At 48.4% G+C, this 17,031-nt stretch overlaps 1 protein-coding gene across 1 annotated transcript in view; it reads left to right on the forward strand.

The window, feature by feature from the left end:
* The window catches only part of LOC125293321 (prickle-like protein 2), a 54,722-nt gene extending 37,729 nt beyond the window's left edge, over positions 1 to 16,993 (forward strand). The window contains 9 exon segments of the mRNA XM_048241187.1: positions 3,909 to 4,022; positions 5,363 to 5,500; positions 7,127 to 7,330; positions 10,874 to 11,060; positions 12,941 to 13,692; positions 13,694 to 13,854; positions 13,887 to 14,041; positions 14,548 to 15,184; positions 15,228 to 16,993. Coding sequence (XP_048097144.1) covers positions 3,909 to 4,022; positions 5,363 to 5,500; positions 7,127 to 7,330; positions 10,874 to 11,060; positions 12,941 to 13,692; positions 13,694 to 13,854; positions 13,887 to 14,041; positions 14,548 to 15,184; positions 15,228 to 15,645 — 2,766 coding nt within the window. The 3' untranslated portion in view covers positions 15,646 to 16,993.
* The last annotated feature ends 38 nt before the right edge of the window (positions 16,994 to 17,031 follow it).

Consider the following 17,031-nt stretch of genomic DNA (forward strand, 5'->3'; position numbering starts at 1 on the left):
TGTGTGTGTGTGTGTGTGTGTGTGTGTGTGTGTGTGTGTGTGTATCTGTGTGTGTGTGTGTGTGTGTGTGTGTGTGTATGTATGTGTGTGTGTGTGAGAGAGAGAGAGAGACAGAGAGTTTGCATATACAGTAGGTCTTCTGTTGGTGTGCCAGTGCTGATTTGCACTGCAGTGGGAGCATCTCTTTTGTGAGCATGCTGTGGCTTTAATGGTCCGCTGGCGGGCTTGATAACAGTGATTTTCCGGAATCTTACTCCGTCACCTCTGTGGCTCTCGCCCAGGCAGCCCCCTCCGGCACGGCTCAGTCGTCACCTTAAATCCCACTTCCACCCCCACAGACAGCCGCTCAGCCTGAGCCATCAGCATCACATTACTCTGATGCGAGCTGGGCCCCTGTTCCTACTTACTGGAAAAATATCCAAACCAGCATGACGGTCCATTTTGTGTGCAAATTTCAGGATTCAACATTTGTATTGTCATCGGTGCTTTCCTGCGCAATGAAAGTGTGACTACAGTATCTCATGCAAGTGTTGAGTGGTGTTGCATCTTCTCAGTACAGTATGGGGTGTGTGATGGTCCGGTCAGTAATTTGCAACGTGCAGTTGAGCTCGTGGTCAGACTGCACTGGTGGAGGTTCTAGTGGGTGATGACTGCACTGGTGGAGGTTCTAGTGGGTGGTGAGGTGACTGCACTGGTGGAGGTGCAAGTGGGTGGTGACTGCACTGGTGGAGGTTCTAGTGGGTGGTGAGGTGACTGCACTGGTGGAGGTTCTAGTGGGTGGTGACTGCACTGGTGGAGGTGCTAGTGGGTGGTGACTGCACTGGTGGAGGTGCTAGTGGGTGGTGAGGTGACTGCACTGGTGGAGGTGCTAGTGGGTGGAGACTGCACTGGTAGAGGTGCTAGTGGGTGGTGAGGTGACTGCACTGGTGGAGGTTCTAGTGGGTGGTGACTGCACTGGTGGAAGTGGTAGTGGGTGGTGACTGATGAGTTCATGAGGTTCCTTCTCTCCTTTAGTCCACTTCATAATCTTACTCAACACATGCACCTAGTCTGCAAAACAGCCTCATATTAATAGTCTCAGATTCAGTTCTATGGGTCAAACAATGTCTCATTGTCAAGATTACATAAACTATAACAAAATGTCTTATTTAGAGTTGGGCGTTTAAATTTGCCATTGTTCAGTCAAATAAGATTCTGAATTTGTTTTTCTACCAAGCAGAGATTGTGCCCTGTAGTGCTGCTGTATATGGAATTAACAAAGCTATCTCTCCCTATCAACGCGGAGGCCGTCGCGAGCCGCACGGGAGCTGTGGACATTTCCAATTATAAAAGCGGTGCCATTGCATCTCCCCAGGGCCGCACCCACAGTGCTGTGTGATTAGATTTGTTGATGCACACAGGATACAGGGAGTGCTGATCTTAGAATGGGATTCCACCGCAGGGCTGCTTTTTCCAGGAGTGTTTTCAAAGAATGGCTGCACCCCCAGATTATTCTCTCTCAGAGCGACTCTGATGTCTTGGGCTCCTCAGGTCATCAGCCACTGTGTGTGTGTGTGTGTGTGTGTGTGTGTGTGTGTGTGTGTGTGTGTGTGTGTGTGTGTGTGTGTCACAGATCACAAATGTTGACAACAGGCTGCCACAAGTCATATGGCCGTTGTGACAGATCTGTCACTTGGCCTGCCATTTGCCGCTCATCACTCAGCAGTCGGAGATGGACAAAAGAAGGTAGAGGAGAGGAGAGAGGGAACAGATCTAAGAGAAGGAGGTGAAGAGAGAAGGAGAGTCCAGGGAAAGGGAAAAGAGAGAAATAGAACCAGTTAGAATGAGAGCCACACCCATGAACAGCAGACGAGGACAGAGAGGTGTGAAGTGGAAATGGGGGGATAGAGTGAGGGACATAGATGGATGGGGAGGAGAGGGAGATGGAGAGAGAGAGAGAGAGAGAGAGAGAGAGAGGAATGAGGAGGAGAAAAGTGGGAAATCGATGGAGAGGCAGAGGAGCAGTAGAGGTTGGAGAAGGGAGGGGTGCGCTGAGCTGGACTGGAGACAGCTGAGGAAGAAGAACGGGAGGGTCAGTCCACAGGAGACATGCGGCTCTGCCCAGCTCACCGTGCCCCACTTGAAGGTCAGACAGTAATCAGCCGGAGGAATCTACTTTTAAACAGCCGAGGCCTCTCCACTCTTCCTCCTCTCTTCCTTCTCTCCTCTCCTCTCCGCTCCTCTCCGCTCTTCTCTGCTCTCCAAGCCCAAATCAATTCCCCAAAAGCCCCCCAGAGCCCCCTACCTGCAGAGCTCCTCGGGCTCCCCGAGACAACATCCGTCTGGCCCACAACAGCGGTGGTGGCGGCAGAGACAGCGCACTTCAGAATTGACTTCCCCAAGGCCGAGTCGATTGCTTTCCCCGCTGGCGTGTTACTCTCCGCACATTGCTCTCAGGAGAGAAGTTAAAACACTAAAGAAAGACAGAAAGAAAAGAAATGAAGTCATGAAAGAGGATGGAGGGAGGATAAGACACACGAGCTGATCCAGCACGCGCTGGCGTAAACATGCAACGCGGAAGGCTTGGAGCGAGGGTTGGAGATGAATGCGTCTCGAGCAGCCTTTCTTTTACTGTCCTCCAGGTGGACGGGGATCACGCACGCAGGCCTTGAGTCTGGCTGTCACGCTCCAGCTCCGGAGAGAAAGAGAGATAGATAGATAGATAGAGAGAGAGAGAGAGAGAGAGAGAGAGAGAATGGGGATGTGGAAGTGTGAGGGCAGGTACACATGTAAGGGTGGCTCCTGCCGACTGTCCTCATGTGCCAGAGACACTTGCTCTACTCTGGCAGTGTGTGCGGTCCTTGATGTTCTCTGTACCTGTGCTGTGTTGTGTCCCTTTGTTCTCCAGAACCTTCTCTTCCACTCCGCCCTCTTTTCACACTTTTTTTTTTTTTTTGTTTAGCTTTTGTGGTTGCTTTTCTTTCATTCCATTGCTCTTCCTCTTCTCTTCACACACACACACACACACACACATACACACACACACACACACACACACACACACACACACACACACATACATTACACACACACACACATACACACACACACACACACACACACACACACACAATGTCTGACTGAAAACATTAAAGCCTATGTACTGAAAAGTGGCCGAGTGTGTCCAGTTTATCTAGAGCACTCAATGAGAGAGTGAGTACAAGTTCTCAGACAGCCTGCAGAGCGCCTGTTGCCTCACGATAAGCCCAGTGAGGAAGACGAGGCATTCAGGCTTCCGCAGCTGGACAAAAGAGCCTTTGATGGAGGGTGAGGCGGGCACTTTTGAAAGCGGACATTCTTGTCCTTCATGACAGGAAACTTTGAGATCTGAGCATCACATTCATCTCTACGGAGGTGACAGCTGTGTTCCTCCAAGAGTTTCAGCTCGGAGTGTGTCTGAAGTGTGCGCTCAAACTGTCAAGAGAGAGGGGGAAAAGAAGGTGTGAGTTTGTGCGTGTGTGTGTGTGTTTGTATGTTGTTTATTTGTTTAAATTGTTCTCTTGAAAATTGTAAAATTTATTTAACAGTCTCCGATATAAGACATCCCAGATCCCAGATAAATAATGGTGTTAGGGGTCTGTCGGAACAAAAAGGGTTTTAATAGATCTACACATTCAAGACAAATGTTGCTTTCAGTGAAATTTATTACGAACCAGTTACCAAACTTTTATGATCATTTTGAGGCTTTTCATGTAACAAAAGTGTTTGTTTGTGTGTGCGTTGAGAAACACTACTACGAATATGACAGTGATCCAGTCAAATGCTATGTGTGTGTGTGTGTGTGCGTGTGTGTGTTGAAAAAATTGAGATGTGTGAAACACTATTTGTGCGTGTGTGTGTGTGTGTGTGTGTGTGTGTGTCTACTCCAGGTACATCAGTATTACAGCTTCCTGCCCGAGGACAAGGTGCCGTACGTGAACAGCATCGGGGAGAAGCATCGCATCAAGCAGCTCCTGCATCAGCTTCCGCCTCACGACAACGAGGTCAGACAACCCGTCCACCACCAACCACCGCTGCCTCCGTCTCCATCTCTATTTACAAGCCGCCTTGCCAGCGCCACGCTCCCTGACACCCAACACTGTGACTGGGGGTGCGGCTGCCGCCAATCGGATCTGTTACCACACCAGTCACAGAGCATAGCACGGAGAAACACAGTTTAACAATAGGCATCCCTCAACACACACACCTACACTCTCTCTCTCTCACACACACACACACACACACACACACACACACACTCTTTTTTTCAGATTGGGTTTCAGATACTGAGGCATAGAGAGCCATAGAGATTGGAGTGGCCTTGACCTGTGGAAGACGAGCTCTGGCGGTGTGAATTTGCTTATTTGCGGCTATAAATTGAAATTGGAATCGAGGGCTTTCTTGAAGGGAACTGTGGCCCTGTGGCGAGTCTACCTGGGACTGCAAAGTCTATTTTCATGCTCAAAAGCCCATTAATATGTTTTCAGTCACTGATATGGGCTTGAAGCTATTTGGTGGCTGGGGAATAAGGATGTTGATGAAACTTTATATGATGGTGATGATGATGGGAGGAGATAGTCACACAAATGGCTGCTTGAACAGTAACCATAAGAATTGAAAGAAAAGGAAATCCCAGAAGTACTGTATCCCTAACCAGCAATCATAAATCTGAATATAAACTGTATGCAGTCAAGACAGATGAATGTAGCTTTTCACGCTGAAATAATGGTAAAATGTATTTTAGAGTTAGCTCACTTGAGTGCTAAAGTGAAATTATGTATGAATTAGTACCATGCCCGTTGTTCTCAACATACCGGTTACCCATTTAGTACCATATATATGCCCGTTGTTCTCAACATCTCGGGGACCCATTTATTGCTGCAGGGGTATCCAGGGCATCCAAAGCTGATGAAAAAGATCATGTTCCTGCAAAGAACAAAAAACACACAGTGGTTCATAGTGCAATGGCGCTGATACAAGAATTATACATTCTGCCAGTTATACATCTCATCAAAATGAGTTATTTTAAGGTAAAAAACTACATTGTGTTGCTTTAATTAATGAATGTTGAGGATGTGGAGGAGAGGCTATAGTACTTTGTTTTCCTGTTGCTCAAGACCACCAAGGTCATGAATTTTATATTCAGAAAACACACACAGCAACAAAAATGTCATTAGTGCTGCACTGTAAATCACTTAATGACTAGGTGCAACAGTAGATGGTGAAGACGCCCTTAGCCAGGCTGATGATGTGAAGATGTCATTATGATTTAACAGTGGTGATGATGATGACTGTAGCGACAGAGCTGTGTGGTGCAGCACTGATGATGCAGGTGGTTGTGCAGGTGCGCTACTGTAACACGCTGGACGAGGAGGAGAAGAGGGAGCTGAAGATCTTCAGCAACCAGCGCAAGCGGGACAACCTGGGGCGCGGCAATGTGCGTCCACTCCCCCTCACCATCACCGGCGCCGTGTGTGAGCAGGTATGTTTACATGCTGGCACACACGCAGGCGGCTACCTGGCACCTACGCTACGCCCTCACCACACCTACCTCACCTGGACACCAACAGCTCAGCCCACAGGCCGACATACTCCACTAAACCAGTACTTAACACTAACAATCATGGTGCCCTGTATAACCAATTGGTTTGTACTGTAAATGTCCAACTGTTTATCAATTTAAGACTGTATTTGTGAAATAAATAAAAAATGAACAGTAAGTAAACTCAGATTGTAGTTCTCACATTAGTTATGCATGTCAGTGACACCAAAAAGAAAATACACTTTACATTTTTCAATAAGGTCAGTCTCTATCAAGTCAGTCCATCAAGCAGCCCTTAACATCTCAAAAGATGTCACAAAAATATCACCAAATGTCTTTTTTCTCTTGAAAATAGCCCCACAAGTCTAGATTAATCCACTGGGCAAAATATCAAGAAAGAGAGGAAAAACATCTTCCTAATGGATAACTGCTAATAGGCCCCAAACAGGTATCCTCCAGCTCCAGTCCCACAAAATGGCTTCCCCACAATGCTCCTTTGGCTGAATCTCGATGCCTCCCCTCACAGGCTCACAGACTTTGTGAGGGCTTATATTAGGGCTGTTCCACTGTGAAATTGCTCGCTCACACCCTTTTCGTGCCCTTTCCGTAAGTTGGCATTTATGCAGACTTTACCCAAGGGAAATACCAACAATTCATAGCATTGTGACGTGAAACAGGGTTACAAAAGGGAGACTGGGAGTTTGAGAAAACATCAGTAAACAACAACTGCCATAAAATGGAAACGGAACATGGGTATTTGGTGTTGTCAGTTTAACAATAGAGTGCTGTCTCATTTCTATTATTAGTATTTTGAACTCTTACAGCCTCTCAAACTCAATCACTTATCAATGGATGTCAGTTAACAGACTCAGCAACAAACAGTTGATTTATACAAGGTAAACATATAGAAAATATATTAAACTGAGTGACCACTTTCCCATTACAAGTACCGTTTGGATGCTCTTTAGGATTCTACTCAGACCCTTCACTACCATCTCACCAATTAAGACAAAACTTAGTTTGGTATATGTGTGTGAGTGATCTAAAAATCCTGTCTGGCGGTGTCACACCTGTTTAAAGGCTAAACCTATTTCAATTCCATAATAAAATGCATTTATACCCATATTACCAGTGTTTTTTGAGATAACTCAGCACCTGCCCCACCTGCAAATTCAATTCACATTATATTAACAGGACAGATGATTAAAGAAATGTAATACCATTTCAGTTTCTCCAGAGACTGGCAGAGTAGTGAGCAAATTAACTGAAACTCTCTGGTACACTGAAGCTCTTCAGAGTACCTCTATAGCACTACCGACAACTGGACATGCTAATTCTAGACTATTCCGCTTCTAGAACTGTCAATTGATTCTGTGCGAGTAGTAGGCCTATTTATTGCTGCACTAACAAGTCCTTGTCGCACTGTACCTTGATTGTTTCCCATTTTGTAAGTCTCTTTGGATAAAAGTGTCAACTGAAATGTAAATGTATTCATAGAATCCATCTCTGTCCTCTCCCCCTCCCTCCCTGTCTGTGTGTGTGTGTGTGTGTCTGACCGGTCCTCAGTGCCGAGGGCAGGTCAATGGCGGGGACATCGCGGTGTTTGCGGCGCGCGTGGGCCACGGCATGTGCTGGCACCCTCACTGCTTTGTGTGCTCGGCGTGCGACGAGCTGCTGGTGGATCTCATCTACTTCCACCAGGACGGCAAGATCTACTGTGGCCGCCACCACGCCGAGAGGCTCAAGCCTCGCTGCTCCGCCTGCGACGAGGTCAGTGTCCAGACCAGGGATGGAGTGGAGGCTAAACGCAAGGAAACGCAGTTTATCCACCTCTGAAATTTTAGAGATAGAGTTTACCCACCTCTTATTAGAGTTTATCCACCTCTCAAAAGAGTTTATTCACCAACTTTTAACAATCAAAAATCACTGTATTATCACATTCACAAAATGTACACTCATCAACACTCTAGGAACCATTTAATACCACTGGTATTGTTATAAACATTGGACCTCCACATCAAACATGTTCTGAATGCCTTTTTTTAAAAATCCGATACCGCATGGCGCAGTCCACCTCACCATAATAACAGAATTCATAGTTTACCCACCTCTTATTTTACCACTACATCCCTAGTCGAGACCCTTGACCCCTGAACTCTGATGCTCTTAGTGTACAGTAGCTGGGGTTAGATCACTCAGATCAAGCCAGGCAGGAGTGAACCCCACAGCCATGAACATGTGTGTGTGCACATATGGTTTACGTCCATTTTTGTGTGTGTGTGTGTGTGTGTGTGTGTGTGTGCGCGCGAGTGCGAGTGTGTGTGTGTGTGTGTGTGTGTGTGTGTGTGTGTGTGTGTGTGTGTGTGTGTGTGTGTGTGTGTGCGTGAGTGTGTGTGTGTGTGTGAGTGGTTTGTGTACAACAAATATCTATGTATAAGGAGAATCCAATCATGATCTTGCCATGGGACAGCTAGTGTCACTTGTTAACCCTCCCAGGCCATCAGTTGCACTACTAAACTTAACACTTCAGCACGACACTGACTTCAAGGTGAAGCCTGGTTGATGTCACCAGTCTTCAGCTTAATTAGCAGTGCACCTGTGAATCCCCTCTGGCCCACGGTTTGTTTGATGCTGTTTCTAGTACCACTTGAGACAAGGGCCATGCATCATGTGTGTGTGTGTGTGTGTGTGTGTGTGTGTGTGTGTGTGTGTGTGTGTGTGTGTGTAGATTCAGTCAATCCATGTGCCGTATATTCTATGCAATTTTGTGTGGTGGTTTCAGCCTGTGTACTGAGATTTATCCTGAGCGTGTGTGTGTGTGCGTGTGCGTGTGTGTGCGTGAGTGTGTGTGTGTGTGTGTGAGTGGCTTGTGTACAACAAATATCTATGTATAAGGAGAATCCAATCATGATCTTGCCATGGGACAGCTAGTGTCACTTGTTACCCTCCCAGGCCATCAGTTGCACTACTAAACTTAACACTTCAGCACGACACTGACTTCAAGGTGAAGCCTGGTTGATGTCACCAGTCTTCAGCTTAATTAGCAGTGCACCTGTGAATCCCCCTCTGGCCCACGTGTTTGTTTGATGCTGTTTCTAGTACCACTTGAGACAAGGGCCATGCATCGTGTGTGTGTGTGTGTGTGTGTGTGTGTGTGTGTGTGTGTGTGTGTGTGTTCTGGCCCATCGTGTTTGTTTGATGCTGTTTCTAGTACCACTTGAGACAAGGGCCATGCATCGTGTGTGTGTGTGTGTGTGTGTGTGTGTGTGTGTCTGTGTGTGTGTGTGTAGATTCAGTCAATCCATGTGCCGTATATTCTATGCAATTTTGTGTGGTGGTTTCAGCCTGTGTACTGAGATTTATCCTGAGCGTGTGTGTGTGTGCGTGCGTGTGTGTGCGTGAATGTGTGTGTGTGTGTGAGTGGCTTGTGTACAACAAATATTTATGTATAAGGAGAATCCAATCATGATCTTGCCATGGGACAGCTAGTGTCACTTGTTACCCTCCCAGGCCATCAGTTGCACTACTAAACTTAACACTTCAGCACAACACACCGTAATCATATTTACCTTCCCCTTCAATTTGGTGAGGCTTGCAAGCAGTATGTGCCTCTTGTTGGGAATTCAATCAGTGATTTATATCCAGGCTGTGTGCAGCCCGTCTGGTGGCTCTCAAAGAGGTGGAACCGCAGACGGATCAGGGAGAAAGCAAGGAGATTTAGCAAATCAGTCGAGCAGCTAAATGCCAAAAATCCCTAAGGGTGCAGCACTCTGCTTTCGATCGCAGTTCTTGCGTCTGTAATTGTAATCACATATGTTCAAACTGTTAACATTCAGGGTCCTTCAACTGATCAGCTTTTGACATAGTTAAGATCAACAATTCATGTTGTTATTCTACACTAATATACCATATAGTAAAGCTCTGGGCCAGATGTACTAACGCTTTTGCACCCACTTCAGGCATATTTTTTTCGCAATGTGCGCATAAAAAAATGGCAAGGTGTGTACAAACAGGCCGCACTGAGGTAAAAGCACAGACTGCCTGTCGCAGGAGCTGAGAATGTGAAATTGGGTTTTTCCATCGCATGCATATGCATTCATAGGAGGGTCAGGGGAAAGTGTGAGTTTTGTGTAAAAAGATGGGAGGAGAAGCGTAAAATACGCCTAATTAGGTATTCCCTTGTATGTATAAAAACTGCCCATGAAAGCGCACGTCTATTTTGTGCCTAAATATTTCCGCTTTAGGTGTTAAATGCGGTTTGAGGTTAAATGCATCAATAAGAGAACCTTTTAAAGACAGAATCGCTATTTAGAGCACCAGTTTTGCATCTTATACGTACTATCAAAAACAACCTTAACTTTTGTTGGCCTTTCGAATGTCTTACTTTCACTTTCCCGTCATCCACTTAAACTTTCCTACTTGCTAGATTTGACCAATTTTCCATAGCCTGCACAAGTAGTGTAAGTAGAACTACTGCTCTTCATTATCTTTCTGCTTGTTGACATCATGCTTTGTATTATTTCATGATCGCTTAACATTTGATGCCTTTTAATGTTGTCATCAGTTAACTTCATTCAACTGCACTTGTGATTGAAGTATCATTCAGTTCTTAACGTTCATAAATTGCAGAAGAGGAACTGCAGGTTTGATAAATACGACATTAACATAAGTGTCATAGCGTGCGGTTTCTGCGGGTTGGGCATGGCACGGATAACGCTACGTTCACAAATTTACGTACATCTGGCCCTCAGTGTTATTTAATGTAGATCTATTTAAATGACAAACCGAAGAATTAATAGATATCAAATTTATGACATTAACAATATTAGTTCTGTTGTTGATCTTAAATAAATAATTTCCGTTATCGAGGATGTTTTTTTCTCATGGATTTTTCTGCATTATGTTGTAAAACTCCAGTGTGTGTGTGTGTGTGTGTGTGTTTGTGTGTGTGTGTGTGTTCACATGTTTGGGACACTGACTTCAAGGTGAAGCCTGGTTGATGTCACCAGTCTTCAGCTTAATTAGCAGTGCACCTGTGAATCCCCCTCTGGCCCACGTGTTTGTTTGATGCTGTTTCTAGTACCACTTGAGACAAGGGCCATGCATCGTGTGTCTGTGTGTGTGTGTGTGTGTGTGTGTAGATTCAGTCAATCCATGTGCCGTATATTCTATGCAATTTTGTGTGGTGGTTTCAGCCTGTGTACTGAGATTTATCCTAAGCGTGTGTGTGTGTGTGTGTGTGTGTGTGTGTGTGTGTGTGTGTGTGTGTATCATTGTGTGTGTGTGTGTGTGTGTATCATTGTGTGTGTGCAGATCATCTTTTCGGACGAGTGCACGGAGGCGGAGGGCCGCCACTGGCACATGAAGCACTTCTGCTGCTACGAGTGCTCGGCCCCGCTGGGCGGCCAGCGCTACATCATGAAGGATGCTCGGCCCCACTGCTGCAACTGCTTCCAGTCGCTCTACGCCGAGTACTGCGACGCCTGTGGAGAGCACATAGGTACCCACCGGACTCCCTCTCTCTCCTACTCTCTCTCTCCCTCTCTCTCCCTCTCTGATAATCATCTGTCCATCCCTCTGTCCTCTATCTGTCTCTATCACTCTATCTCTCCCCAATCTTATGTCATGCCTGAACAGCATGGTCTGCCTGTCTCTCTGTCAGTTACAGTTAGGAGGCTATTTTTTTTTTTTTGTGTTTTTTATTTTTTTTCATCCTTGTTTGTGCTAACTGTTTAGTTGCTTCTCTGTCTTGTCTGTGGACATTTCATTTGGGTCTGAGTGAGTCTTTTTCTGTCAGCATGATTTCTCAGCTCGGGGCCTCGAGATTGATTCCTGGGCTTTATTTGTTTATTTATGTTTTTCTCTCTACTATTGATTTGTTTGCTCTAGTGCTCCCCACCCCTCCCTAATTAGTGCCCGTATAAGTGAGTTCCAATCAAGTCCGTTTGTGGTTTTGATAAAATGCCAGACATGTTCATGGACGATTCCAGATGTTCGAAAGGATTTCAGTAATGAGGCAGGCCCATAACACAGGGGGAAACTCATTCTGTTAATAACTGTGGTTAAACGTTTATTAAAAATGCAATTTTCTGCAGATCGAAGGGCTGAGAAGTAGAAGTGTGTGTGTGTCTGTCTCTGTTTGTGTGTGTTTACTGTATGTGTGTGTGTGTGTGTGTGTGTGTGTGTGTGTGTGTGTGTGTGTGTGTGTGTGTGTGTGTGTGTGTGTGTATTCCGGGGAGGCTACAAAGTTGGTAATTATTTTTATAGTCGACACAGCGCGAGTAAGCAGGACAGCTCTTAATGAAAGCTAGTGGATGCAGACGGAGCCGGTAGAAGATGATTATCTCCGTGTGCTTCTGAGGGCCTCCTCCGCCGTGGTAAACACAATCTGACAGAGCCGAGCCGAGCAGGCAGCGCAGCGCACCGCACCCATCGCGGCGGCATGACTATGTGAGAGCCCAAGCCTCACCTGCAGTGCATGCCTCTGTTCGACTGCCATTCATTTGGAACTCCGGAAATGGGAAGGCGCAGGGCCTACTCGCTTTTAATACAAGAATTGATTGACTCAGAAACAACCCATTCCATTTGATTTGTTTTCCATTTCTTAGGAAAGGAGGTCCCTCAGGAGGAGGAACTCAGACAAATGTAATATTTTATCTGATCGTGTGACCGCCACATCAATACTCATGTCTCATTGCTGAGATTAGGTCTGTCAAATAGTCATTTTAGGCAATGAGTTAGCATTCAGCTGAAAAAACATGCCTATTCTCTTCAAATGAATAACAAGAATTTAAGTGTATTAACTGATTGCTCCTGATAGGGAAACTTATTGGCTTTCTTGGTTTGCATAGTAAACACCACAAGACTTTAGCACAGGATGGTAAATGGGAAATGGACTACATTTATACACTATTCTACTCCTCTGAGCGCTCAACACGCTTCACAAACTAACGCCTCACACTCACCCATTCACTCACACACTCACACCGATGACAGGCCTCTGAGAGGCTGCTACTCAAGGTTCCAACGGGAACATTGAGAGCAGTTTGGGGTTTAGTGTCAAAAGACACATTGACAGGGTCAAGAGGAATGGGGCTCAGACCATCCACCTTCCGGTTACTGGACGACTCCTCCACCTCCTTAGCCACCGCATTGCATTGCACTGCACTGATGTAACATACACTGTATGTAGAATGCACATTGTAAAGACGCAATGTGACCCAGAATTATATCTGTATGTTCCTGTATCTGTTTGAATAGTCAACAAAACACAAAGACTTTTAGACATGTCAGGGTCAGTACACAGACCAATGTATTTCTGTTTGTGTATCAGTATCTGTCTTTATTGGCTCAGCATGGTTCTCTGTCTGTGGCATGCAGGCATTGACCAGGGCCAGATGACGTACGACGGTCAGCACTGGCACGCAACCGAGGAGTGCTTCTGTTGCGCCCGCTGCAAGCAGTCACTCCTGGGCCGCCCGTTCCTGCCCAAGCAGGGCCAGATTTTCTGCTCACGCTCGTGCAGCGCGGGCGAGGAGCCCGACGAGTCCGACTCGGCCGACTCGGCCTTCCAGAGCGCCCGCTCGCGCCAGTCCCGCCGCAGTGCGCGCATCGGCCGCCACGGCAGCAGCGGCGCCAAGGCCAAGGCCAAGGCGAAGCCCGAGGGCCGGCAGATGTCGTCTGCCAGCAACCCAGACCGCCTGTCGGCCGACATGGACCCGTTGTCGACGCAGATGGACCTGCTGAGCGTGGCCAGCCCCACGGCGAGCCGCACCCCGAGCAGGACCCCCAGCCGCACGCCAAGCCGCACGCCGAGCCGCACGCCCAGCCTGAACCGCGAGCAGGCCGTGTGGATGAGCCGCGACGAGCCGGCCGCCTACCAGTACGAGGCGCCCCAGAGAGACCCGTCTCCAGCTCCACCCAACCCGCACCAACACCAGCACCAACACCAACACCAGCTCCAGCACCAGCACCAGCACCAGCTGCTGGGCCAGTGCAACCCGCGGCCGCCCTACGTCTCCAGCCAGAGCCAGCAGGGCCCGGCGCCGGCCCACTCGGGTGGAGGCGGTGGTGGTGGTGGTGGTGGGGGTCGGCGGGGGTCATCCCGACGCCTGGCCCAAGGAGCCGCAGGCGGGGCCCCCGGGGGTCAACCCCAAGAAGCCGCCCGTCATGGCGGCTCTGCGGGGCCACTCGTTCAACGAGAACTGGATGCACCACAGCCAGGACACGGAGTTCCGCGCGCCCAAGCTCAAGACACAGATGAGCTTCAACGAGGCGTCCAGCCACGGAGTGGGCAGGGCGTCGGGGGCGTCGGGGGCGTCGGGGCCTTCTCGGATAAGCGCAGCGTGAGCGTGCATGGCTTCCCCCGTGAGGTACGGCCCCCGCTGCTGCGCAGTCGCACGCCCATCAACGAGATGATGACCCCACCCGAGCAGACGCCCCACGGCTCTACAGACTCCCTCTCACTGTCCTACGCCACAGGTACACACACACACACACACACACACACATACACACACACACACACTCATAACATGGACACACACACATGCATAGACACTTTGGTGTTCATTTTCACATGCCACAAACCAATGAACACAACTATTGTATTATTTATGGCACAGGTATGCATAGCTAATTATACTTAGTCTATGCTTTACATACACATTGAGGCATGTGTACTGTACCCTACAAACACACGTTACACACACTCACTCATCTTCACTGCTAGTATACAACACTACACCCATTATACTACACTCACACTCACATGTACACTAGACACAATTCCGTGTCATTAATGAATGATGAGATATGACACAATGTCTCCCTCTGCTGCACTTATCATCAGCTAAATGCCAATGTGGACCGTTACTGACATTTACACTTGTCATGTGTTGCTTACCGAGCTCTTCTGAATGATGATCGTTATCACATCTGCTGTGAAAGACTAATGGAGTGGCCTTTGTTGTTGCCTTTCTCTTCAGGCAATTCTTTGGACGGCACCACCAAGCGCCAGGAGCATCTCTCTCGCTTCTCCATGCCGGACCTGAGCAAAGACTCGGGCATGAACGTGTCGGAGAAGAGCAACATGGGAACGCTGAACTCCTCCATGCAGTTCCGGAGCACCGAGTCGCTGACCTCAGCTCCACGGCCCTTCTTTGACCTGGGCATGCCCGTGCGCCTCAAGTACCCGCCCATGCAGTACTGGGACCCGCCGCGCGGCCTGGGCTTCCAGGAGAAGGTCAAAGGTCACCCGGGGCTGGCGGTCAGCATGGGGAACATGCACGTGACCCCGGTGATGGAGCGGCGGGCCCCGCCCGGGCGTCCTGGCCGGCTCGGCGAGCAAGAGCTACGAGGAGGGGGAGGAGGGGGAGGAGGGGGAGGAGGAGGAGGCTCACGCCAGCGCCACCACCGCACCGGGGGGCGCCACCGGCACCACCACCAAGGCCACGGCCAGCACGGGCACCACCACCACCATCACCACCACCACCACGGCGGGCACCGCCAGTCGCGGCGCTCCCGCTCCGACAACGCCCTGCACCTGGCCGCCCAGGGCCCGGGCGCCAGCGGCACCGCCGGCAGCGGAGGCAGCGCCGGTTACCACGGCGACCTGGGCCCGGCGCACTTCTTTCACGACTTCCACGAGCGCTTCCCCCCGCGCGAGCTCTTCGGTGGTGGTGGTGGTGGTGGTGGTGGTGGTGGTGGTGGGGGAACCTCGGGGGATACCGGGCCAACACTTTCACTTCTACCCGCCGCCGCCCCTTGGATCGGCATCTGACCTCACCCTACAGAACCCCGGTGGGTCGGGGCCGCAGGGCGTGGGAGGCGGCCCTTACTTGAACGGCTATGGCGAGGAGGACGGGGAGGGCGACGAGGAGTACTTCTGCTCCACCTGCTCCTCGTCCACGGAGGAGTCTGCCGACGAAGGCTACTTCCTGGGCGAGCCTATCCCTCGTCCAGTGCAGCTGCGTTACCTAGACAACGAGGAGCTGCGGCACAGGTACAGCCCCACGGCTTTGGGAGGCCGTGGACAGCTGCACACGCGCCGGCGCAGGAAGAGCAAGAACTGCAGCATCTCATAGGACCGTGTGTCAGTGTGTGTGTGTGTGTGTGTGTGTGTGTGTGTTTGTGTGTGTATGTATGTATTGTATATGTGTGGAGGCGATGGTATATTTGTAACACGTGGGAGGAAGCACTTATGTGAATTTGTGTGGGTAGTGGGTACATATGTACAGTATGTGTGTACAAATTAGCCTGTGAGCTGTGAGTTCATGCACTGAATATGTGTTTCTGTGTGTGTGTGTGTGTGGACGGGTCGTACATGGATGAGAGATTTTTGTTGAGCTCAACTGAACAGAACACTGCCAGGGATTCAAGTGGATGGAACTACAGTATTTTCAAATCACAGTGTAATGTGATGTTTTTGGACATCATCTTAAAAATCTTTAGTGGATAAGAACACTACACACACTTAACATGGATCTAACTTCCTCCTAACTCACTGTATTCTCTGTACTTATGAACCTGTTACACACGGTGTGAACTCTCATGAACCGTTTGCAGAGACTGAACTCAGATGACTAGAGATTCTACAGAAATGACATAAAGAGTATTAACCATTAAATATTTAAATGACTTTACATATTGTATTCCTGAAATCCCAAATGTTGTAGAAAAAAAAAATCTGTGCAATAAGAATGTCCTCTGGTGACCTTTATGATGGTTAGGCTGCCATCCATCCGTAAAAGCTAGAGGGTGAAGTGACTTGGGATCGTGACAACACCAGGAAATGAGAGGGCAGCCATGAATCCGGGTTCAGCTGAGTTCAGCCCACCCCAGGTACCGCTGTGCTATCCGGTGCAGAGGCCCTCCTGACCTGGGTGGTGTAGTTTTGGTCCTGGTGTTAAGGAAGGCCTCATCGCATGATGGCCCCTTGGAGGAGAGTGAGTAGCTGAACTGGATGGGGAGAGCCAGCAGGCATCGACGTGAACGTTCTCCCTGACCCACTATAAATAGACCCCCCCCCCCCCAGCTTCTGCCATTTCTGCATCAAAGATGAGCTACTATGATCCCCCTCTTCTCTATCTGTTTAGTTTCTCTCTCTCTCTTTCAGGCCTTTCCCACGACAGCATTGTTCAGTATCGTCCAGTGTTTCATGCCGTACTCCTCTCAGCTCCTTTCCTCCGAGCGGTTGTCATTCTTTGAATTCTTGAAAAACTTACAGTGTACAGTGAAATAATGTTCTCTAAGTTATGGATGTAGTACTGTAAATGTATTGTAAATATGGTCCTAAATATTTATATATATTTTGTATCTTCAGATGCATTATTTGTATTATAGGATGTAGAAACAGAGCTGCCTGCACGTGCCCTTGCTGTTTTTGTCTCGTATTGGAATTAAGGGATTATTACAATAAACCCCTAAAATGGCTACCTACGTTTCTCTCAAATCCTATGATAAGCTTTGGC

Source organism: Alosa alosa, chromosome 4, assembly GCF_017589495.1.
Source record: "Alosa alosa isolate M-15738 ecotype Scorff River chromosome 4, AALO_Geno_1.1, whole genome shotgun sequence".
NCBI lineage: Eukaryota > Metazoa > Chordata > Actinopteri > Clupeiformes > Clupeidae > Alosa > Alosa alosa.